The sequence below is a fragment of the Melozone crissalis genome, unplaced genomic scaffold (assembly GCF_028551555.1).
Source record: "Melozone crissalis strain CALT ecotype California unplaced genomic scaffold, PUWL_Pcris_2 ptg000150l_1, whole genome shotgun sequence".
Lineage (NCBI taxonomy): Eukaryota > Metazoa > Chordata > Aves > Passeriformes > Passerellidae > Melozone > Melozone crissalis.
Genome location: NW_026535921.1, coordinates 390,780 through 413,813, shown reverse-complemented (window position 1 = coordinate 413,813; position 23,034 = coordinate 390,780). Strand labels below are relative to the sequence as shown.

At 70.8% G+C, this 23,034-nt stretch overlaps 3 protein-coding genes across 4 annotated transcripts; 2 read left to right on the top strand and 1 right to left on the bottom strand.

The window, feature by feature from the left end:
* Positions 1-1,045: 1,045 nt before the first annotated feature.
* On the top strand, positions 1,046-9,835 carry AGBL5 (AGBL carboxypeptidase 5). 2 transcript variants are annotated; one of them, XR_008484137.1, is made up of 10 exons: positions 1,046-1,316; positions 1,814-1,985; positions 2,386-2,549; positions 3,326-3,503; positions 3,714-3,892; positions 5,087-5,663; positions 6,502-6,671; positions 7,855-7,990; positions 8,504-8,763; positions 9,536-9,623. XR_008484137.1 is itself a non-coding variant. In XM_054293423.1 (10 exons), the coding sequence occupies exons 1-10, from the start codon at positions 1,102-1,104 to the stop codon at positions 9,804-9,806; spliced, it is 2,253 nt and encodes a 750-aa protein (XP_054149398.1). In that variant the 5' UTR covers positions 1,046-1,101; the 3' UTR covers positions 9,807-9,835. The 2 variants fall into 2 exon arrangements, 1 of the variants encoding a protein (XP_054149398.1); XM_054293423.1 differs by having other exon boundaries at positions 8,504-8,694; positions 9,536-9,835.
* A 2,854-nt stretch (positions 9,836-12,689) lies between these two features.
* Positions 12,690-13,356, bottom strand: OST4 (oligosaccharyltransferase complex subunit 4, non-catalytic). The gene is made up of 2 exons (XM_054293436.1): positions 13,263-13,356; positions 12,690-12,825 (listed from the first exon to the last, which is right to left on the bottom strand). The coding sequence occupies exon 2, from the start codon at positions 12,822-12,824 to the stop codon at positions 12,711-12,713; it is 114 nt and encodes a 37-aa protein (XP_054149411.1). The 5' UTR covers position 12,825; positions 13,263-13,356; the 3' UTR covers positions 12,690-12,710.
* A 2,176-nt stretch (positions 13,357-15,532) lies between these two features.
* Positions 15,533-22,462, top strand: EMILIN1 (elastin microfibril interfacer 1). The gene is made up of 8 exons (XM_054293422.1): positions 15,533-15,684; positions 17,724-17,849; positions 18,308-18,516; positions 18,832-20,409; positions 20,943-21,050; positions 21,164-21,181; positions 21,475-21,609; positions 22,131-22,462. The coding sequence occupies exons 1-8, from the start codon at positions 15,533-15,535 to the stop codon at positions 22,460-22,462; spliced, it is 2,658 nt and encodes an 885-aa protein (XP_054149397.1).
* Positions 22,463-23,034: the final 572 nt, after the last annotated feature.

The following is a 23,034-nucleotide window of genomic DNA, read 5'->3' as shown; positions in this document are numbered from 1 at the left end:
CCGTGTGTGATGGGGAGGGACGGGCTGTCCAGACCCCCCTGCACCCCCAATCCCACCCACCCCGGGGGGCAGTGCCAGGGCTGGGGTGGTTTATGGGGGTCCAGGGAGCTGCTGGTGCCACCCCACGGCTGGGGGCTGAGGTTGGGGTGTTTGTGTGGGGTGGGGAGGTGGCAGGTTCGACCCCTGCCCGTGGGGGTGTGTCACCCTTGTGGGTGTGTCACCCGTGGGGGTGTGCACGGGAGTCGGGAGTGCCTGTGTTCTTACAGGTGTGCAAGGGCACCTGTGTGTGCTTCTGTGCTCACCCACGTGTGGGCACGTTCAGGTGTCCGTGCCTCCCTGCACACCTGTGCTCCGTGTGTGTGTGTCTGTGCACAGCCATGTCCTGTCACACCCCTGTGTCCATTCACATCCTCGTGTGCACTCACACCTTACTGTTCAGTCACACCCAGTGTCCACTCACACCCCAGTGTCCACTCATACCCACCGTCACTCTGTCTGCTCACACCCACTGTCCAGTCACACCCATTGTATGGTCACACTCCCTGTCCACTCACACCCAGTGTCCAGTCATGCCCATTGTCCACTCACACCCCTGTATCCATTCACACCCACTGCCCACTCACACCCCTGTGTCCGTTCACACCCACTGTCTGGTCACACCCACTTACCGCGCACACTCGGTGCCCACTCAAACTCACTGTCCACTCACACCTAATGCCCATGCACACCCAATGCCCACTCACACACCCAGTGTCCGGTCACACCCCCTGTCCACTCTGTCCGGTCCCTCCGGTCCCCTCTGGGGACGCGGCCGGCGCGGAGCCCAGCGAGGGGCGTGGCCATGGTCACAAAGGGGCGTGGCTAGTGTGATTTGGGGCGTGGTTTTCTTCATAAAGGGGCGTGGCCTGTCTTTTCTAGAGAGGGGCGTGGTCGAGAGGGGCTGCGGCCCCAGTGCCGCTGCGGCCGTTGCCGAGGCGCCAGCCAATGGGCGGGCCGGTTGCTGGGAGGCGGCAGCCAATGGCCGCGCGCGTTGCTGTTGCCGGGCGGCCCGTACCGGCCGTGCCGCGGCCGTCCCGGGGCGATGCCGGTCCCGGCCGTGCCATGGAGATGCCAGGGGCCATGGACATCCGCTGCGGGGGTCTGCTCTTCAGCTCCCACTTCGACTCGGGCAACCTGGCACACGTGGAACAGGTGCGGCCCACAGAGCCGGGGGGCGGCCCCGCCGCCCGCGGCAGCGCTCTGCCCGCCGCCGACTACGAGTTCAACGTGTGGACGCGGCCCGACTGCGCCCACACCGAGTATGAGAACGGCAACAGGTACGGCTGGCCGGGGAACCGGGAAGGGCCGATGGGACCGGCCGGGCTCCGCGGGGATTCGTTCCCCGGGAAAGGTCCTGGCGGGGGGCCCGGGAGCGGCCGCTGCGAGTGGGGCTGGGGTGGAAGGGGCGGTGGCGGGGCTGGGGGAGCCGGCGAGGTTCCCTGGGAGGGGGCTCGGGGGCTCGGTGTCCGCGCCGGGGGGTCTGACGGGCTCCGGCGGTACCGAGTGGGGGTGGGTGCCTCGGGAGGAGGAGCGGTGGGGCCGGGGGTGCCATGGGAGGGGGTTCAGGGGGTCCGGTTCTGCCCCCACCGGAGCTCCGACAGCTCCCGGTGGGGTCGGGGGTCTGAGGAGAGGGGCCGGGGGTGCCCTGGGAGGGGGCTCAGGGATCCGGTTCCGCCCCGCCGGGGCTCCGACAGCTCCCGGTGGGTGCGGAGGCAGCGGAGAGCCCGGGGAGCCGCGGACAGGGGCTGAGCGCCGCCGCCGCTCCCTTTGCCAGGTCCTGGTTCTACTTCAGCGTGAGCGGGGGCGCCCCGGGGAAGCTGATCAAGCTGCACATCCTGAACATGAACAAGCAGAGCCGGCTGTACGCGCAGGGCATGACCCCCTTCGTGCGCACGCTGCCCGTGCGGCCGCGCTGGGAGCGCATCCAGCAGCGGCCCAGCTTCCAGGTGAGAGCGGCGGGGACCTGTGCAGGCAGGGACACTGTGCATGCAGGGATCCCGTGTATGCAGGACCCTGTGCATGTAGAGACATGTGCATGCAGGGACCCTGTGCAGGCAGGGACATGTGCCTGGAGGGACCTGTGCATGCAGGGACCCTGTGCATGCAGGGACACTGTGCATGGAGACCCTGTGCATACAGAGACCCTGTGCATGCAGGGACCCTGTGCATGCAGGGACCCTGTGCATGCTGGGCTGGCCCTGCCCCCGGGCCGTGCCCAGGAGGAGCAGCAGGGGCTGTGCTGGGCTGGCTCTGCCCCCGGGCCGTGTCTGTGGGAGCAGCAGGGGCTGTGCTGGGCTGGCCCTGCCCCCGGGCCGTGCCCAGCCCTCTCCCTGGTGTCCCTGGCAGGTGGTGGAGGCGCAGTTCGTGCTGTCCTTCGTGCACCGCTTCCTGGAGCGCGGCACCGTCACCTACTTTGCCTTCTGCTACCCCTTCTCCTACACGGAGTGCCAGGACATGCTCAAAGAGCTGGATTGCCGCTACCAGGACTGCAGGCACATGTCCCCCAACAGGTGTGCCCCCCACCTTCTCCTTCCTGGCCTTTGTCCCGCCTTCCTGGGCTGTGCCTGCTTGGGGTTTTTCCCCTGGGGTAGCTCTGTCTGCAGCAGGAGGGTCTCTGTGCCCTCCCCAGAGCTGCCTGGTCTGTGCTCCTCTGTGCCCCAGCTCTGCACAAGCAGCTTGCCCTGAGCTACCCACGGGATTCCAGAGGATCCCTATTGTTCTGGAGCCATTCCTCCTGCCAGAATGGGTCACTTCGTGGTGGGATGAGTCCCTCAGTGCCCTGTCCCTCCTGCCAGAATGGATTACCTCGTGGTGGGATGAGTCCCTCAGTGCCCTGTCCCTCCTGCTGGCGGGCATTATCTCCCCTATGGGATGACCTGACCTTCTGTGCCCGTCTGGCTGTGCCCGAGCTGATCCCCCACTGCTGCCACAGCTGGGGTTTGGGCAGAGCAAACCCAGCCCTGGGCCCCCCTCCTCACCCTGAAGGAAGGGCTGCTCCTGCTCCCAGCCGGCTCTGAGGGTATCCAGCAGCAAACAGCCCAGATGTGGGGTGCTCCTTGTGGGGCTGGGGCTGCTCAGCTCCCAGGGCTGTGAATGTGGGTAGCCTTCCCTGCCCAGCTGGGAGCCCCTGGGGCTGTGAGTGTGGGCAGCGTTCCCCATCCCTGGGGCTGTGAGTGTGGGCAGCGTTCCCCACCCGGCCGGGAGCCCCTGGGGCTGTGAGTGTGGGCAGCGTTCCCCACCCGGCCAGGAGCCCCTGGGGCTGGCTGAGATCCCCTCTGCCCCCCAGCCCCCTGGACTCGGTCTATTACCACCGGGAGCTGCTGTGCCACTCTCTGGACAAGCTGCGTGTGGACCTGCTGACCATCACCTCGTGCCATGGCATGCAGGAGAAGCGGGAGCCCCGGCTGGACAAGCTTTTCCCAGACACCAGCACGCCCCGGCCTCACTGCTTCACTGGAAAGAGGGTGAGACACCACACTGGGCTGGGCTGGGGGCCAGCTGCCCCTGTGGTGGCCCCTTTCTGCAGCCCCCGTGGCTCTGACTGCAATGGCATTGTGGCCCCAAGGGCTGGAGCGTCTGGGCAGAGGTTGTGGAGCAAAGTCTGTGAGACCCTTTGCTTTTGGGGTGTCCTAGGGCAGGCAGGACACCCCCTCAGCCCGGCTGTTTGTCCCCAGGTGTTTTTCCTCAGCAGCAGAGTCCACCCAGGAGAAACCCCCTCCAGCTTTGTCTTCAACGGCTTCCTGGACTTCATCCTGCGGGAGAAGGACCCCCGAGCGCAGATGCTGCGGCGCATGTTCGTGTTCAAGCTGATCCCCATGCTGAACCCCGACGGGGTGCTGCGGGGCCACTACCGGTGAGTGCAGCGCCCTCTGCCTGCCTGCCAGCCTGCTCGGGGCCTCACGGGGCTGGAAACGTCCTCCCCGACCCCTGAGGCCAACTGTTCCCCCAGGAAAAGGAGCAGGAATGGTTTATTTGGGTATTGGTTGGTAGATGTGAGCAAAAGGGGAGTGTCCTTCACTGATGGGTGTGAATGTGGAAAAGGCTGTGAGTTTGCTGAGGAAGGGATCTCAGAAAGCTGATTCTATGGGTTTTGTTATATTTATAAAATCATGGAATCCTGGACTCACTTGGTTTGGAAAAGCCCTGTGAGACCATGGAGTCCAACTACCCCAGCACTGCCCAGCTGACCCTGGTCCCCAAGTGCCACAGCCACAGGGCTTTTAAATTCCTCCAGTGATGGGGAATCCACCCTTGCCCAGGGCAGCCAGTGCTAGGGCAGGACAGCCCTTTCCATGAAGAAAGTGTTCCCAATATCCAACCTAAACTTTCCCTGGTTCAAGTCAAGGCTCTTCCCTCTGGTCCTGTCCCTTGTTCTCTGGGAGCAGAACCTGGCCCTTCCACATAGCTCCATTCTGCTGTCAGGGAGTTGCAGGGAGTGACAAGGTCTCCCCAGAGCCCCCTTTTCTCCAGGCTGAGCCCCTTCCCCAGCTCACTCAGCCTCTCCTGCTGCTCCAGCCCCTTCCTGGCTGCTGTCTCTGGGGAGGGTTGTGCAGGACTCTGCCACACTGTGCAGTGTCACTGCTCTGGCAGCTTCCTGGCCATTGGTCTGGCCATTGTTGGCATTTTGAGGCAGAGCCCAGAGCCCTCAGCGCTCCAAGGCGAGCTCAGCTCTGCCAGGGTGTGGGGACCCTGGGGTGGGGAGGCATTCCCTGGTCTAGGGAGACACAAGAAGCTGTTAGACCCCATTGGCTCCTTCCCCTGTTCCTGTGTCTGTTCCTATGTGCCTGAGCCACCCCTTCCCTACTCCTTGATTGTCCCTTACCTTTGTACTGCCCCGAGACCAGGGTCAGCCCCCAGGCCCCTGCAGAGGGAAATTGAGCCTCTCTGTGTGTGGGTGCTGGGGCCTGGACATCTCACCAGACAGCTGAATCAAACATCTGTGGATATTAGCAGAGGCCCTTTTTGCTCCCTTACCCTGGCCGTGCTAGCAGCCCCAGCTGCCGCCCCGGGTGCCCTGGCAGCTCAGGTGTGTCCGGCTCTCCCGCAGCACCGACTCGCGCGGGGTGAACCTGAACCGGCAGTACCTGCACCCCGACGCCGAGCTGCACCCCGCCGTGTACGGCGCCAAGGCCGTCCTGCTCTACCACCACGTGCACAGCCGCGTCCTGCCCGGCTCCCCGGACTGGAGGACGTTTGTGTCCCCCCTCGGCACCAGCTCGCTGAGCCTGAAATCCCCCAACTGCCCCGCGCCGGCCGCGGAGGCGCCGTTATCAGAGCTGGACAAAAGCAACAACCTCCGCAACTGCCCCGGCTCCTGGCGGGCCGGCCCCCGCTCCTGCCCGGCCGAGAGCGGCCCCAGGGCGCCGGGCCAGGACGCCCAGGTGTCAGAGAGCTCGGAGCGAGCCGCCTGCATCCTGCCGTCGAGCCCCGGCAGCAGCGAGCGCCGTGAGGAGGGGCCCGGGACCCCCGGCCCAGCCCCCGTGCCCGAAGCTGAGCCCGCACAGCCCGCAGAGCCCATCGCGCCCCGCGACAGCGGCCTCGCCTACTACGTGGACCTGCACGGACACGCCTCCAAGCGCGGCTGCTTCATGTACGGCAACTGCTTCAGCGACGAGAACGACCAGGTGAGGGCAGCGCCCAAACCCGCGGTGCTGCTGGAGCCTCCTGCTGCTCTGCCCGGGGACCCCAGTGCTCCTGCTGCTGCGAGAGGGGCGTGGAATCCCTTCAGTTCCTTCCTTTTCCTCCTTTCTTCCTCCTCCTCTCTGTCCTCCCCCGTGTGGTGAGCAGGGCAGCAGGAGATCTCGGATTCCCCCTGGGAGCTGGTGAGGGCCAGCAGGGTGTGCTCCCAGCTGGCTGTGAGGGGAGCCCATCGGCGGGTGGGCAGCATGCCCTTGGAATGTGGGTCTCCTCCAGCCAGGTCTCACAAGCTCTTGGGGATCTGTGTCACACCCGAGATAGCTCATCTACCTCAGAAGGCAGAAAAGCAGCAGGATGGCTTCTGTGGCAGTGTTGGAAACAAAAAGGTTTTCATAAAAGGCAAAATAACAAAACTCTTTAGAGAGAAAAACCCAGCCACGTGCAAGAGGTCCTTGCCCCTGGTAAAACACCTCACAAAAGGGATTGGTTTCTGTGTTCTCTTCCTTTTCTGGTAAATTGCTCAGGCAGAACTTTTCGGCTTCTGTCAAATTGGCTATCCTTAAGTTTGAGGTGAAGCCCCCCAGGTCCTATGAGGTGTCTTTTCACCTAATTGAGGAGAGAAACTTGTGGGTTTCTTTCCTTTTTAAGGGGACAAAGGAGAGTTTTGTCACTCTGTCAATTCCTTTATACCCTGGGCGCAGCTGGAGCTTGTGAGACCCTGGAGCTGGGCAGAGCGGGCCTCGGTGCCGCTCTGTGCTCGGCGCTGCTCCCACCGGAGCAGGATGAGCAGCCCCGCTCAGCCCTGCTGCTCCCTGCCCCCTGCAGGTGGAGAACATGCTGTTCCCCAAGCTCATCTCCCTCAACTCCCCTTACTTTGACTTCACGGGCTGCAACTTCTCGGAGAAGAACATGTACGCGCGGGACAAGCGCGACGGGCAGTCCAAGGAGGGCAGCGGCCGCGTGGCCATCTACAAGGCCCTGGGCATCATCCACAGGTAGGGCACAGAGTGGGCGGGCATGTGGGCAAAGGGGACACGGTTCTGTGGGACAGACACCTGCGTGGCCCCAGGGCGGTCAGCAGAGGCTGGGCCTGGCTGTGCCGTGTTCCTGAGACGCAGGCTCAGCCAGGCTCCTTTCCTTCCTGTCCTCCCCAGCCCTCTGCAGCTGCTCTGGCTGCTTCTCCCTGCTCTTGCACAGCTTTCTGAGGGGAATTCTCCTCTTTCCTGTGTGTTCCTGGCTGTATTGAGCTGTAATTAAGTAGAGCTGTGGTGGGCACAGCATCCCCGTGGCTGTGTGTGAGATTCCAGCCTCAGCCCATCAGTGATCCCGTGAGCTGGGGATGCCTGTGATCCATCCCTCTCCCATGTGGGATGGGATATTCCTGGGAGCATCCCACGGGGTGAGGCAGCCAGACCCACAGAGCAGAGGCTCTCTCAGTTTCCTCTGCGCTTGCTGTGTGCTCAGCTACTGCCTTGTGCCCACTGCAGCCCCACAGGAGCACACACACACACTCGTGGGCTTTGGGCTTGGCTCACTGGGGAGCTTTGCTCTGTGACTGACCTGGAGCTGCCCAGGCTGTTGATCCAACAGCAACATCCCAAAAAGTGCTGGGAGTGCTCCCCGTGCTCGTGTGGGCCCCAGGCAGACTGGGCCAGAGCTGCTCAGGTTTTGTGCTCTGCTGGCCCTGCCGTGGGACAGATGGGACCAGTGGGACAGAGGAAGTGCTCCGAGGCACCTTGAGGGTCAGGGACAGGCTGTAGCTGCCCACTCCCTGGACTGTTGGTGGTGACAGTGGATAATTCCCTTTCTCTACCCATCAGGGACCCCCCCATTCCCCACCACCTTCCAGAGGTGACCAAGAGGTCTCCTCACAGGGACCTTGGCACTTTGGGTGCCACCCTGAGACATCCACCCTGAATTCCCATCCTGCTGATCTCTGGTACGTCCGTGCATCCCCACACATCCCCCCGTTCCTGCCATCGGAGGGGGCTCTCCTCAAAGCCCTGCCCCTTTCCCTGCACTCCTGTGTCCTTTGGAGCAGGACCCCCTCCCTGGTGCAGTGGGACCCCCTTTCCAGTGCCCTGAACCTGCTGCAGAGGCCCTGCCAGGGCAATGATGCGGGATAACCCCAGCCCAGCTGCGGGTTTGTGGGTGACAGGGCTCCCCCGTGCCCCGCAGCTACACCCTGGAGTGCAACTACAACGCGGGGCGCTCGGTGAACAGCATCCCGGGGGCCTGCCACGACAACGGCCGTGCCAGCCCCCCGCCGCAGCCCAACTTCCCCTCCCGCTACACCGTGGACCTCTTCGAGCAGGTACGGGGCCGGGGCAGCCTGCAGGGGGAGTGACAGCCCGAGGGGGGCTGGGGCTTTGCTGTCCCGGGCTCTGGGGAGCTGCCCCTCTCCCCAGTGCCCCCACCCCCTGGCATTCTCCCTCCCTGGCATCCCTCCTTCCTGGTGCTCTCATCTCCCCTCGTGCCCCCCTTCTCCTGGTGCCTTCCTGTCCCTGTGAGCCCCTCACTGCTGCTCCCCTCCCCAGTGCCCCCCACTGTATCCTTCCTTTTCTCCCCCATGCTTCCCCTCTTCCTGTGCTCCCCTTCTCACCGGGCCCTCTGCTTGTGCCCCACACTGTCCTGTTCCTCCTGTCCTGGTGCCCCCTCACCTGTGTCCTATGGTTGTGCCCCCCCCTGCTGTCCCCTCATGCCCCTCACCTGTGCCTCTCACCCTGTGCCCCACCCGGCTGCCCCCTCACGCCCCTCACCTGTCCCCTGTGTTTGTGCCCCCCCTGCTGCCCCCTCACGCCCCTCACCTGTCCCCTATCCCAAGCAGGTGGGCCGGGCGCTGGCGGTGGCAGCCCTGGACATGGCCGAGTGCAACCCCTGGCCGCGGATCGTGCTCTCGGAGCACGCGTGCCTGGGCAACCTGCGGGCCTGGATGCTGAAGCACGTGCGGGGGCTGCGCGGCAGCGCCGGGGGCCCGCGGCGGAGAGGAGGTGCCAGGACCCCCCCCAGGAGCTCCACGTAAGGGCTGGCTGGGGCGAGCGTGGGAGCTGCAGGATAACGGCACTTAGACATGATAAATGTCCCCAAGTGAGTCGCCTGCCAGGGTCACCTGCCCTGGCCCCAGCTCTTCCCGGCCCCGGGAACGGCGGGGGTCGGTCCCTGCAGTGAGCTGGTTGGGATTTGCCTGCCCCAGGAAGCTGGGAGGTCTCTCCTGCATCACGTCCTGCACTGGGCTGGGCTGGGACAGGCTGAGGGAGCTGGGACGGGGCTCAGCCTGCAGAAGAGGAGGCTCAGGGGGACCTGAGGGAGCTGGGAAGGGGCTCAGCCTGCAGAAGAGGAGGCTCAGTGGGACCTTCTTCCTCCCCACAGCTCCCTGACAGCAGGTCGGGCTCTGCTCCCAGGGAACAGGGACAGGACAAGGGGAAATGGCCTCAGGCTGGGCCAGGGGAAGTTCGGGCTGGGTATTGGGAACAATTCCCTCCTGGAAAGGGCTGTCCAGCACAGCTGCCCAGGCAGGGCAGACGCCCCATCCCTGGAGGGTTAGTGGTGGCCTGGGCAGTGCTGGGGGAGGCTTGGACACCACGGTGCCAAAGGCCTTTTCCAAACTCAGCAATTCCTTGGTTTGGGACGGGGGGTGAGGAACCCTGAGACAGCGCTGCTGGGACAGCGCTGCACAGCGCAGGGCACTGGGGCTCTCGGGGACAGGCCTGGTGACATCCTTGTCCCCAGCAGCTCCTGAGGAGGATGCCAGGGCTCTGCCAGGGCTCTGCCCTCGCTGCTGGGCTGTGGTGGGTGGGTGGAGGGTGCGGGGGGAGCCCCCTCGCCGTGCTGGGCTGACCCCCGTGTCTCACCCCTGCAGGGGGCTGCCCGCCTCGGCCTCTGACCACGCGCTGCCCCGCGCCAGGAGCTTCAGCAGCGGCGCTGCCGGCAGCGGGGGCAGCCGGCAGGACTCCCCCCGGATCCGAGCCTCCCCCAGCTTCACCCTGGGCAGCCCCAGGCCCCCGGCCGTGCCGCAGAGCCCCGGGGGCGGCGGCGGCAGCCCGGCCCCGGGCAGAGGTAAGCCGGGCTGGGGAGCCCTCGCGCGCCTGCTGCGGCGCCTGTCCGGCTGCTGGGCGGCCCCGCGGCCCTGAGGGGCTCAGCACCCGGCACAGTGACAGTGGCTCTGAGTGCACCCCTGAGTGTGAGGGGCCGGGGCTGGCACGGCACCGCCCGGCTGAGCTCCTGCTCCGCTGGCATGTGGGCATCCCTGGGCACTGGGGCTGCAGGGAGATGCCCCCCTCCAGGGCCGGGACCAAAGGGCTTCTGGAGAAGCCAGCACAGAAAACCTTTGCTCAGCTTGCCGCTGCTCCCAAGCGTTCCTGAGGCCAGCAGGGACACACCAAAGTGCCTTTCTCCTCTTTAGGCACTGGCTGGGCAGCAGTGGGTTGTGAGCTGTGAGCTGGCAGGGGGCACCAGGGGGTTTCCAACGTGCAGAGTCCCCTCTGGTGGGGGCCGATGTGCTGCAGCGGGGTACACGGTCAGGCAGGACACTGGCTGTGCCCCCTGTGCTGGCATTGCCACCGTGGGGCAGGGGCTCAGGGCCATGGGGGGCAGGCAGTGACAGCCCTGTGCCCACATCCACTGTGGGGCTCAGCCCTGCTCCAAAGCCCCCAGTGCCCAGGGCTGTAAGCTGGTGCCCCCTGTGTGCCCGAAGCTGTGCTTGTGTTGAGCCGTGTTCCTCTGGTGTCCGTCAGTCGTGTTGTGCTCGGGGTTTGCTGCCCAGCCCTCTGTCATGACTGTGTCTTGTCTGCCATGAGAACGTGGTGGGGAGGAAATAAAAGGCTGATGTTCTCATGGGCACGTTGTTCTGTCTGTTCCTTTGGCCAGGCCTGCCTGGAGCGAGCCCTGGCCCCATCCCTGCCTGAAGGGACACGTTGGGGGCAGAGCCTGGTGCCTGGTGTCCCCAGGAGCGACTGGCTGGGCTCTGCTGCCTCCTGTGCTCCCCCTGGCACAGCCTCCTCCAGCAGAGTGAGTGCCCCATGGCACACTGCACCCTCATGCTGCTGCCTGGCACTGGGACCAGGACCCGGCTCTTCCTCCCCTGCCCTGGCACAGCCTGACCTGCTTCCATCCTGGCCACTCCAGACCTGCCCCTCTCCCCCTGCCCTGGCACAGCCTGACCTGCTTCCATCCTGGCCACTCCAGAGCTCCCCTTGCCCTGGCACAGCCTGACCTGCTTCCATCCTGGCCACTCCAGAGCTCCCCTTGCCCTGGCACAGCCTGACCTGCTTCCATCCTGGCCACTCCAGAGCTCCCCCAGCTCTCCCACCACCTTCTCCCCACCTCCGAGGGGCCCAGCACTGCCAGCACTGCTGTGTCTGCAGGGGGATACTCTGAGCCCTGGCCTTGCCTTCCAGGGGCCGTGCTGGTGCCCTCAGGCTGGCTGTGCCACCCCAGGCAGCAGGGAAGGAGCTGAGGGTGCCCAGAGCTGGGATAGGGTAGAGACCCTGCTGCCCTGCGCTTGTGCCACCCTCCCTCCTTCCCCGTGTCCCACTGCAGCCCAGCCCTGGCTTCTCCCCAGTGGGCACTGTGCCCCCCAACCTCACTTCTTCAGAGGGATGGAGAGGTAACTGGGTTGGGATAAAGACTTTAACCAGGTGAGCAGAAGCTGAGGCAACTCAGGTGTGTTCCTTCAGTGCTGTCACTGCAGCCAGGCCCCAAACACCTTCCTTTTTCCTTTTTCCCCCCAGCTCCCCTGGCTGAGCACATGTCCCAGGACATATCCCAGTTCAGAGGGCACAGCTGTGCCCCCAGCTCCCCTCTCCTGGCTAAGGCTGGCCAGCATGGTGACACCAGTGCCATGGGACACCAAGGCAGGAGCTGGGCTGGAGCAGAGCCCAGCATGAGCTGGGACTGAGCTCTGTGCCCATCCCATCCTCCCCCGGCACTGCCCACTGCCAGGGCCACCTCTCGGTGCTAGGACCTGGCCCTGGCAAAGCTGGCAGGGAGGGACACTGCAGAGCACCATGCCACCAGGCTGTGCTCTGTGCCCCACCACGGCCCCAGCCCAGCTGGTGACTCCAGCGTGGCACCGAGCCCTGGCCGGCAGCGCTGAGCTCTCTCCTCTGTCACACAGGGGCCGTGCCCAAGGGTGCCCGGGCAGCGCTGAGCACCAGCCACGGATCACGGGAGGCGCAGCGAGGCGAGCGGGAGCTCCAGGACGGGACGCTTCTGCAGGTACCGGGGGCACCGGCAGGGAGGGACCCGGGGTGCAGCAGGGGCTGTGCCCCACGGCTCCTCTGGGGGGCTGCCCCACGGGCTGGGAGCCCCTGTGGGTCTGGGAGCCTCCCCAGCTGAGGGGCTCTGCCAGGCACTTCTGTCCCACACCCCTTTCCCCAAGAAAAGGGGGACACAGGCCTGGCACTGATCCCCTTTTCCCCCTCCACAGGTGCTCCCAGTGAAGCTGAATGCCCGGAGAGCCCCAGGAAGGCCCGGGTAGGTGCTGCTGCCAGCTCTGGGCTCACCCCGGAACCCCTGCAGGCAGGGGGCGCTGGGTGGGCACGCAGCACCGTGCCCACCGACCCCGTGCCCACCGACCCTGCTCTCTGTCCTGCAGGGCTCTGCCCCGAGGCTCCCGCGCCCCCCGCGACGGCGCCGGGCACCGAGGGACCCTTCCCGTGCTGGGGGCGCCCCGAGCTCCGGCCCCGCCGTACCGGGCCGCGGCGGCGGCGCCGGCGGAGCCGCTGCGGCCCTGCTCGGCGCCGGGGCTGTCCCCGCGCGGGGCCCCGCGGCACCGATCGCCGCTGGCCCGGCTGCTGCCCGCGGCGCCGCTGCTGCTGCGCTGAGCCCGCCCGGCGCCGGGGGTCGGTCACAACGCCACGCGGGTTTGTCGTGTATCAGCGTGTTTCCGTTAAAGCCGGTTTGGAAGAAGCTCGGGCTCGCGCCTCTCGGGGCGGCCCCGCGGGAGGGAGGCGGGGAGGGCGGGACGGGGCGGGCGGGAGCGGCGGCGCCGCGGGGCCATGGCGGGGCGGGATCCTCCGGGCTCCCCGGGATCCTCACTCCTGCTTCTTGGGGTTGTTGACGGCCACGTAGTGGTACAGCACGACGAGCAGGAACAGCGAGACGCCCAGCATGTTGGCGAAGATGGCGAGCTGCACGTCCGTGATCATCCTGCGGGCGGGGAACGGGCACGCTGGCATCCCGCGGGGGGACCGGCTGTACCGGCACGGACCGGCTCCCGCCCCTGCTGCCCGGGCCCCCGGTGTCCCGGTTCTCGCTCCTGTCTGGGCCCCCAGTGCCCCGGTTCCCGCCCCTGCCCGGGCCTCCCGGTGTCCCGGCTCCCGCCCCTGCTCGGGCCCCCCGGTGCCCCGCCCTCCCCCCGGTTCCCGTTCCGGCCTGGTCTCCCCGGTGCCCCGTTCTCCCCCCGGTTCCCGCTCTCCCCCCGGTGTCCCGGTCTCCCCCCGGTTCCCGTTCCTGCCCGCTCTCCCCCCGGTGTCCCGGTCTCCCCCCGGTTCCCGTTCCTGCCCGCTCTCCCCCCGGTGCCCCGCTCTCCCCCCGGTTCCCGGTCCCCCCGGTGCCCCGCTCTCCCCCCGGTGTCCCGCGCTCACGCTCCGGCCCCGCCGCTCCGACACGTCTCCCTGCACGCGCCACTTCCGGCCGCGGGGCACGGCGGGAGGCGCCCGGCCCCGGCGGTGACGTCACGGCAACCGGGCCCGGGCCAAGCGGCGGGCTCGCGGCTGCCGTGACGTCACGGCGCCCGGCCCCGCCCCGTCGCGGTGACGTCACCGCCACGCTCCGCCCCCTGGCGGCCGCCGCCGGCTCCGTCTCCATACAAGGCGCGGCGCGAGGGCGGGGCGGGGCCGGGCGGCCCCGGGGCGGCCGCCGCTAATTAGCGCTAATGAGCCTAATGACAGCTCGCTGCAGCTGCTGACAGCGGGCGGGGCCGCGGGGCCGCAGCGGGACGGGCTGCGCTGGGCTGTGCAGAGACATACCGGGGCATACTCGGAGCTGTTGGGCTGTACTGGGAGCTGCTGGGCCGTACTGGGCTGTACCCGGCTGTGCTGGGCTGCACTGGGAGCTACTGAACTGTACTGGGCTGTACTGGGAGCTGCTGGGCTGTACTGGGCTGTACCCGGCTGTGCTGGGCTGTACTGGGAGCTGCTGGGCCGTACTGGGTGCACTGGGAGCTGCTGGGCCGTACTGGGCCGTACTGGGCTGTACTGGGCTGTACTGGGCTGTGCTGGGCTGTACTTTCCTGTACTGGGAGCTGCTGGACCGTACTGGGCTATAGTGGGAGCCGTTGGGCTGTACTGGACCGTACTGGGTTGTGTTGGGCTGTACCGGGCCGTACTGGAGGCACGCCGGGCCACACGGAGCTGGGGTGTGCTGCCATGTGTGGGTCACACTGCGGTGTGTGGGTCACACTGCCATGTGTGGGTCACACTGCGGTGTGTGGGTTGCACTGCCATGTGTGGGTCACACTGCGGTGTGTGGGTCACACTGCCATGTGTGGGTCACACTGCGGTGGCCTGCGGGGTCTTGGCAGCCCATCGTGTTGATGGTCCCCCCACGAGGGGTCCCAGCAGCGAGACCCCCGGGGCCCTGCCCGCACCCCGGGCCCATCCCTGCGCCCCCCACGCTCGGCCACAGAGCCCCAGCGCGGTCTGGAGTCCCCTGGGACACGGCAGAGACATGGCCCCCGCAGCCCCCCATGGCTCCCCATGGTCCCCCATAGTTCCCTATGGCCCCCCATGTCCCCCCACGTCCCCCACATCCCCCCACGGCCCCCAGAGCCCGGAGGCGGTGCCACCGTCCCCCTCGGGCCAGGCCCGGCCCGGGCCCCTCGGCCCCGGTGTGTCCCCCCCTCCCTCCCCCGCGGTCCCTCCCCTCCAGCTGCCGCCAGCTGTTTGTGCTTAACCCTCGCTCCCCGCAGGCGGGGGGTTCCCGCGCCTGACGTCACCGCGGGGCTGCCGCCAAGCCGTGATGTCACCGTGCGGCCGTGTCGTCACCGCGAGGGCCGGGGAAGCCATGGCATCATCACCGTGGGCTCGGGGCCGCGGCGGCCCGGGGTGGCCGCGGGGTGGCCGCTGCCGTGCCGGTGTCCCCGGTGTCCCCGGTGTCCCCGGTGTCCCCAGCACGGTGTCCCCAGCACGGTGTCCCCGGGGGTGCGGCCGGGGGCGCGGGGCAGCCCCGGGCTCGGTGCTGGCACCGGGGCGTGTCCCCTGGCACGGGCTCACGGGCACGCGGGGACGTGGCACTGCAGGCTGCGGTGCCGGTGCCGGGACCTGTGGCCGCCGTGCCCGGCGCGGGCCGAGCACCGAGGCCACCGGCGGTCGGCGGTTCGCGGGGCACGGCGCGAAGCCGGTGGCGGAGCCGGTGCCAGCGGCGGCCGCAGGGCACGGATGGCCGCGGCACGGGGCCGGTGCGGCGGCGGTAGCCGCGGCCGCCTCGCCGGCCGCCCGCTCCCTGGCCCCCTGCCCGGCCTCCCCGGCTGCCCCGGCCCCGGGCCGGCCTAACGAGGAGCAGATGTGGCGGCGGCGGGGCCGGCGGGGCCGCGGTGCCCGGCGCGGCCGGGGCGGGGGCGCGGCGGGCAGGAAGCGGGGGGCCCCGGGGACCCCGGCGGCGGGCAGCGGCTCTGGGCGGCCCCGGTGGCGAGGGGCTGGCCGAGGGGCGGCCGGGGGGAGGGCAGAGCCGAGCCGAGCCGTGCCGAGCCGCCCAGAGCTGCGGAGCCGCGACGGGACGCCGCATGCGGTGCTGAGGCGCGCCGGCCCGGGCTGAGCGAACCGAGCGGAGCGGAGCCGCCCCGGCCCAGCCCAGCCCAGCCCAGCCCAGCCCGGCCCGGCCCAGCCCAGCCCGGCCCGGCCCAGCCCGGCCCGGCATGGCACCGTGGCTCTGGCCGTGCCTCCTGGCCGCGCAGGCCCTGGCCGCCAACTTCCCCCCCCGGTACAGCCTCTACACCGGCGGGGCCGCCCCGCTCGCCCCCGGCCCGGCCGCGGCCCACAGCGGTGCCCGGGCCGCCAGCCGGCACAGGTAGGAGCCGCGAGCGCCGGGACGCACCGGGGCACACCGGGACACACCGGGCGGCGGCGGGGACACGGAGTGCAGCCCCCACCCCGCTGCCACGGGAGCCCCGGCGCCGGGCAGGCACCGGCACGTGCCACGTCCAGCGCGGGGGCGGTGGGACCGGCGGGGGTCCCCGGGGCGGGGGCGTCACCCCCGGGCCCGGCAAGGGCGGGCAGTGGGCGCACGTGGAGGGTCGGGGGCGCCGGTGCAGCGGGGCCGGGATGGCGGGCCGGTCCCTGCTCGGCATCCCGCGTGGGTCAGCGGTGCCGGAGAGGGGCACCGGGCCCGGAGCCGCCCTCTGCCCGTCCCGGACCGCGGGCAGCGCGGGGCCGGGCTCGGGGCGCTGCGGGGCTGGGGGCGGCCCCACTCTGGGCTGGGGTCACGGCGCATTCACCGCGGACACATCAGCGGCGCGGCCGCAGCGCTGGGACTGCCCCGGCCCCGCGGCGGCCCCGGGGGGATGGCGGGACCGGCCGCAGCGCGGGCAGCCCGGGGAGGGGGGCTCCGGTCCGGCCGTGGGGCACGGGCACGGTGGAGCCTTTCCGTGCGGCTCTGGGGGCTCGGGGGGCTCGGGGGGCTCTGCACGGGTCGGGGCGTGCGGCGCTCCATCCCCGCGGCTCGGGGAGCGCGGGGGCGCCCCCAGACCCTGCCCCTTTAGGGGAGCTCTGTCCCATCCCTCGCCCGGCATGGGGACAGCCCCGGAGCGGGGCGTGGGACCCCAGGGCAGCCCGGGGGTCGCGGGGCCTCGCGGGCGCGGGGCTGGGATGGGATGGGGGAGAAGAGGCGCCGTCGGTCGGCGCAGGAATTCCCGGCGGCCCCCGGGGAGGAGCTGGAATCCAGCCGGGGCCTGAGGGGAACCAGCCGGGCTGACGGGAACCGGCCGCCGCACCGGGGCCCCGCGGGGGGACCCAGCGCCGGGGGCCGCTCCCCGGGGGCTGCCCGGTGGGGCCGGGGGCCCGAGCGGGGCCCGGGCTGCGGGGCCCGACCATATAAGGCTGCGAGGACGGGGTCCCGGCAGCGGGGCCAGGCTGCGGTCCCACGCGGGGGGGCTGGGGGCGTCCCGCAGCCTGGGGCGTGCACTGGCACCGGAGCGGGGCTGCCGCGGGGCACGGAGGGGCAAGAACGCACGGGGTTATACATGGGGGAGCACGGAGGGGCAGGAACACACGGGGGTCACACACGGGGCAGCACGGAGGGGCAGGAACACACGGGATCACTGATGGGGCAGCACGGAGGGGCAGGAACACACGGGGGTCACACATGGGGCAGCACGGAGGGGCAGGAACACACGGGGGTCACACATGGGGCAGCACACGGGGGTCACACACGGGGCAGCGCTCAGGGTCCCTCCCTGGGCCGGGCAGGATGCACGGCACGGTGCGCTGGGCTGTGGGCACCCTGCTCCCGGCAGAGCCCATCCCTGTGGGGCAGCCAGGGCTGGGGGCTGCAGCCGGGGCTGCAGGGGTGGCCAGGCACGGCTGAGGCCGTGCTGGGGCAGGATCCGGCCCATTAACCCGCACCGGGCCGTGACGGTGCTACCGGTGGGGCTGGTTGGGCAAGCACGGGAGCGCGCCGGGGGATGCGGGGTGCGGCCGGAGGGGCCGCGGTGTGCTGGGGGATGCGGGGGATGCCCGGGGAGCTGCAGGGTGCCACGGAAGGCCTGGGGCAGGGGGCGTTGCTGTGGCTCTGCCGGGGTCATGCATGGCGCCTGCTGTACACCAGGACAATGCCCGGCGTGTGCCGGGATGCTGCGCACGGGGTGTGCTGGAACAGCGCCCGCTGTGTGCTGGGATGATGCTAGCTCCGTGCCAGGGCGGCTCCAGGGGCTGCTGTGTGCCGGGATGATGCCTCCCGGGTGCCAGGACAGCGCGCGGTGTGTGCCCAGGTGGTGCCCAGATGGTGCCCGGCGTGTGCCGTGCTCGGTCCGTACCAGGACGGTGCCCGGTGCGTACCGGGGTGGCACCGAGCGCCCCCGGCTGCGTGCCCTGACCCGCTCCCTCCGGCAGGAACTGGTGTGCCTACGTGGTGACCCGCAGCGTGAGCTGCGTGGTGGAGGATGGCGTCGAGAGCTTCATCAAGCCGGACTATCAGCCCTGCCCCTGGGGGCAGCTCCAGTGCCCCCGAGTCCTGGCGTGAGTGGGGCCGGGAGGGCTCTGGGGGGCTCGGGGCCTTCTGGGGGGCCAGCACAGAGCCAGGGCCGCGCCGCCGCCGCTGGTGTTTACCCAGCCCGGGGTCATGTTTGCTTTTGCACAAGAGTCAGCGACCTCAAGTGGTGACCGGACACTGTCCCCCGCCGTCACGGGCGGCCGGAGCACTGGGGCACCCCGCGGCTCTCGGGGCCGGAGGGTGACCGGAGGGTGACACTGTCCCCCGTGACCTGCAGCAGAGCCCTGGGGCACCCCGCGGCTCTCTGGCCAGCGCTGCGATGGCCCGGGGGTGGTGTTGGGACCGGTGCAGGGAGACAGAGCTGGGCAGGGCAGCCCCCCGGCCGCTGAGCGCGGGGTGAAGCCGCAGCCCGTGCTGGCTCCGGCTCTCCGGGGCAGTCCCCCGCCCCTCCCGGCGCCCCCAGCCCCGTCCCGTCCCCCGGCAGGTACCGCAGCTTCCTCCGGCCCCGCTACAAGGTGTCGCAGCGCACGGTGTCGGAGCTGGCCTGGCGCTGCTGCCAGGGCTACTCGGGGCCGGACTGCAGCGAGGGCCCCGCCCCGGCGGCCCCGCAGCCCACCGGCCGCCCCCCGGCCCTGCCCGGCCGCCCCACGCTCTCCGGCTTCGGCAACCCCCTCAGTGGCCTGGGGGGCGAAGGTACAGCTGGGCTGGGGATGCGGGGATGCGGGGATGTGGGGGATGAGGGGATGCAGGGGGGATGTGGGGGATGAGGGGATGCGGGGGGGATGTGGGGATGCGGGGGATGCGGGGATGTGGGGATGCAGGGGATGCGGGGGAAGTGGGGGATGCGGGGATGCGGAGATGCGGGGATGTGGGGATGTGTGGGATGCGGGGATGAGGGGATGTGTGGGATGCGGGGATGCCGGGGAGGCGGGGATGTGGGAATGCGGGGATGCGGGGACACGCTGTGTGCGGCCTGCCCCTGCCCCTGACCCCGGCGGCGCTCGGCAGGCGGCGGGGACACGGAGAAGGTGCGGCGGCTGGAGGAGCAGGTGCGGCGGCTGAACGAGCAGCTGGAGGAGCTGCGGGCCGGGCAGGAGCCGCCGCGGGCGGCCGCGGAGGGGCAGCCCGGGGGGCAGCAGGCGGCGGACGCGGAGCGCTCCGAGGTGCGGGAGGCGCTGAGCCACGTCCAGCGGCGCCTGGAGGAGCTGGAGAGCCGCCTGCAGCGCGCCGAGGGCGGCCGGGACGGCGCGGGGGCTCCGGGGGCCGCGGGCGCGGCGGCGCTGGACGAGCTGGAGCGGCGGCTGCAGGAGCTGTGCGCGGCCTGCGCCACCGGCACCGAGGGGCTGCGGCGGCAGGCGGCCGAGCACCGGGAGCGGATGCGGGCGCTGGAGAAGCTGGTGGAGTCGGTGGACCGGCGCAACAGGGACGCGGTGGAGTCGGTGCAGAGGCACATCAGCAGCCTGAGCAGCCGCCTGGCCCCCGCACCCGCCGCTCCCCCGGCCCCGGACGTGCTCCGCCGCCTGGCCGAGCTGGAGCGGCGCCTGGCGGGGCTGCCGGTGCCGGCGGCGGGCCCGGGGCAGGGGCAGGGCCCGGTGCTGGCGCGGCGCCTGGCCGAGCTGGAGGGGCGGCTGAACGCCTCCCGCGCCGGCCCGTGGCCCTCCGAGCCCGAGGGGCGGCCGGCCGGGCTGCCGGGGCGCCTGGCCAACCTCAGCCGGGCCGTGGAGGGGCTGGCGGCCAGCGGGGCGCAGCGCGGAGCGCGCCTGGAGCAGCTCGAGGGGCTGCTGGCCCGCTGCGGGCCCCCGTGCCCGGCCGGGGACGCCGAGGAGGCGCTCTGGGAGGACGGGCCGGCCGGGACCCCGGCGCTGGCCGAGGCGCTGGAGCGGCTCCGCAACCGCACGGGGCGGCTGGAGGCGGCTCTGGAGGAGCTGAGCGCCGAGCCCTGCGCCCGGCCCTGCGCCCCGCCGCTCCCCCGGCGGCCGGAGCCGCTCCCGCCCGGCCCCGCCGAGCCCGAGGAGGAGCCGGAGGCGCCGCTCGAGGGTTTCGGCGTCTTCGGGGGCCCGTCCCCGTGGGAGCTGCGGGCGCTGCGCGGCGAGCTGGCGGCGGCTCTGGCGGCCCTGAGCGGCCTCAACGCCACGGCGGAGGGGCTGCAGGACGCGCTGGACGAGCAGGACGCGCGGCAGCGGCAGCTGAGCGCCGCCACCGACCGCCTGGCGGCCGAGCTGGACCGGGCGGCGGCGGCGGCGGCGGCGCGGCGGGCGGAGAGCGAGGAGCGGCTGGAGGCGCTGGCGCGGGGGCTGGCGCGGGCCGGGGGCTGCCCCGCGGGGCTGGAGCCGCGCGTGGCCAAGCTCGAGGGGGTCTGCGAGCAGCTGGAGGCCGTGGCCGGGGGGCTGCGCGGCCTCCGCGAGGGGCTGGGCCGGCACGTGGCGGGGCTCTGGGGCGCCGTGCGGGAGCTGAACGCCACGGGCCGCGGCCACGCCGCCCTGCTGGGCAAGGCGCTGGAGCTGCCGGCGCGCCTGGGCGCCCTCAACGCCAGCCTGGGCCACCTGCGCGGGGAGCTGCAGCGCCTGGCGCGGCTGGAGAGACACGGTGCGGCCACACGGGGGGACACCGGGGGGTGCGGGGACACGGGGGGACACCGGGGGATGCGGGCTGTGCGGGGACCTGGGCACTGCGGGGGGACGGGGCGTGCAGGGGATGGGGGGACGTGGGGGGAACGTGGGGCTGCGGGAACCGTGGTGGAGGTGTGGGGACACGGGGGTGTGGGGACACGAGGGGATGTGGGGACACGGGGATGTGGGGACAGGGGGATGTGGATACACAGAGATGTCGAGATGTGGGGACACAAGGGGACACAGGGATATGGGGCACGGGGATGTGGAGACACGGGGATATGGGGATGTAGGGACACGGGGGACACAGGGATGTGGGGACACGGGGTCACCAGGAGTGCTGCAGTGGGTGTGGGGACGCAGGGCCGTGGCTGGGTGATGCTGTGCTGAGGGGCACAGGACCACAGCAGGGTCCCGGCTGTGGGGCTGCAGCGTGTGGGGACAAGGGGACATCACACGTGGGGCACCGGCCGTGGGGCCAAGGTGGCTCTAACACCCCCCTCCCTCCAGGCCCCCCTGGCCCCCCCGGACCTGCAGGCCCCATGGGCGAGACGGGCCCTCCTGGCCCCTCTGGGCCCCCTGGCAAGGATGGAGAGCAGGGTCCCGTGGGCCCCCCCGGTAAGACTCAGCCCCCCCAGTGTGTCCCCCACCCCGCTGGTGTGGCTGGACCCCGTTCCCGGGGGTCCTGCCCCAAGCTGGCCCTGAGCAGCCCCTCCTCATCTTCCCTGCAGGGCTGCCCGGAGAGAGAGGTAGGGCTGGGGGGGTTCGGGGTGTGGGGAGGGGCGCGGGGGGCTGGGGGCCTGTGGGGAGCTGGGGGGCTGCGGGCTGGGGGCTTGCAAGGGGAGCAGGAGCAGTCTGGGCTGGCATGGGGAGGCACGGGGTGGCTGGGGCGCTGGGGACGCGGTGGGGACGGGGTCAGGGGGACACTGAAGGGGCAGTGCGGGTATGGGATGTGGCTGCCGGGCTCGGGGGACGGGGCCTGCGGGGCCGCACGGGGGGCGATGGAGGCGGCCCGGCCGTGCCTGACGCTGCCCGTGCCCAGGCCCGGTCGGGGAGCCGGGCTCGGTGCCCCGCGTCGCCTTCTCGGCCGCGCTGAGCACGCAGCGCACGGAGCCGGGCACCGTCCCCTTCGACCGCGTGCTGCTCAACGACGGCGGCGCCTACGACCCCGAGACGGGTGAGGGCCCGCGGGGGTGCTGCGGGGGCTGTGGGGCGTTTGTGGGGTGAGGGGTGCTGCAGGGGCTGTGGGTGCTTGTGGGGTGCTGCAGCAGGGGCTGTGGGGTGAGGGATGCTGCAGCGGGGGCTGTAGGGTGTTTGTGGGGTGTTTGTGGTGTGAGGGGTGCCGCAGCAGGGGCTGTGGGTGCCTGTGGGTTGTAGGATGCCGCAGCAGGGGCTGTGGGTGCCTGTGGGGTGAGGGATGCCGCACCAGGGGCTGTGGAGTGTTTGTAGGGTGCTGCAGCGGGGGCTGTGGGGTGCCTGTGGGATGAGGGATGCTGCAGTGGGGGCTGTGGGGTTTTTGTGGAGTGCCGCAGCAGGGGCTGTGGGGCTGCAGAGTCGCGGGTGCACGGTGCCGTGTGTGGAGCCAGCCCGGGGCTCTCGGGCGGTGCCGTGCCCGCCCCGGGATCCCCCCCGGCCTCGGAGCGCGGCTCTGGGGGCACCGGGCACCCCGGCAGGTCCCTGACCCCCGTTCCCCCGCAGGCACGTTCACGGTGCCGGTGCCCGGGCGGTACCTGGTGAGCGCCGTGCTCACGGGGCACCGGGGCGAGGCGCTGGAGGCCGTGCTGTCCCGCTCCGGGCACGGCATCGCCCGCCTGGACTCGGCCGGCTTCCAGCCCGAGGCGCTGGAGAAGGGCCCGGTGGCGGCGCGGGGCCCGAGCCCCGGGGCGCTGGGCGTGTTCAGCCTGCTGCTGCCGCTGGCCGCGGGCGACACGCTCTGCGTGGACCTGGTGGCGGGGCGCCTGGCGCACGCCCCCGACGAGCCGCTCACGGCCTTCAGCGCCGCGCTGCTCTACGGCCCCGAGGAGCCCTAGGTGGGGCAGCTGCCGCCCGCCGGGACCCCCACCCCGTTATTTATCGCACCCCCGCCCTCGCCGGCCCGCACTCCGGCCCGCACCGCCCCCACGGCCCCACCGCCCCGCAATAAACACGCGGCACCGGGTTTTGTACCCGCGGCTCCGGAGTGTGCCTGAGGGGCGGGGAGGGGCTGGGAGGGGATGGGAGGGGCTGGGGAGGGGCGGGGAGGGGATGGGAGGGGTTGGGGAAGGGATGGGAGGGGATGGGAGGGGCGGGGAGGGGATGGGAGGGGATGGGAGGGGATGGGGAGGGGCGGGGAGGAGCGGGGAGGGGATGGGAGGGGATGGGGAGGGGAGGGGCTGGGAGGGGATGGGGAGGGGAGGGGCTGGGAGGGGATGGGGAGGGGCGGGGAGGGGATGGGGAGAGGATGGGAGGGGATGGGGAGGGGCGGGGAGGGGCGGGGAGGGGATGGGAGGGGATGGGGAGGGGCGGGGAGGGGCGGGGAGGGCCTGCTGGCTGCCAGGTGTCACCGTGTCACCGAGCTCCATCACGGCCCTGTGCACAGCAGGATGGGAGTTTGGGGCGGGGC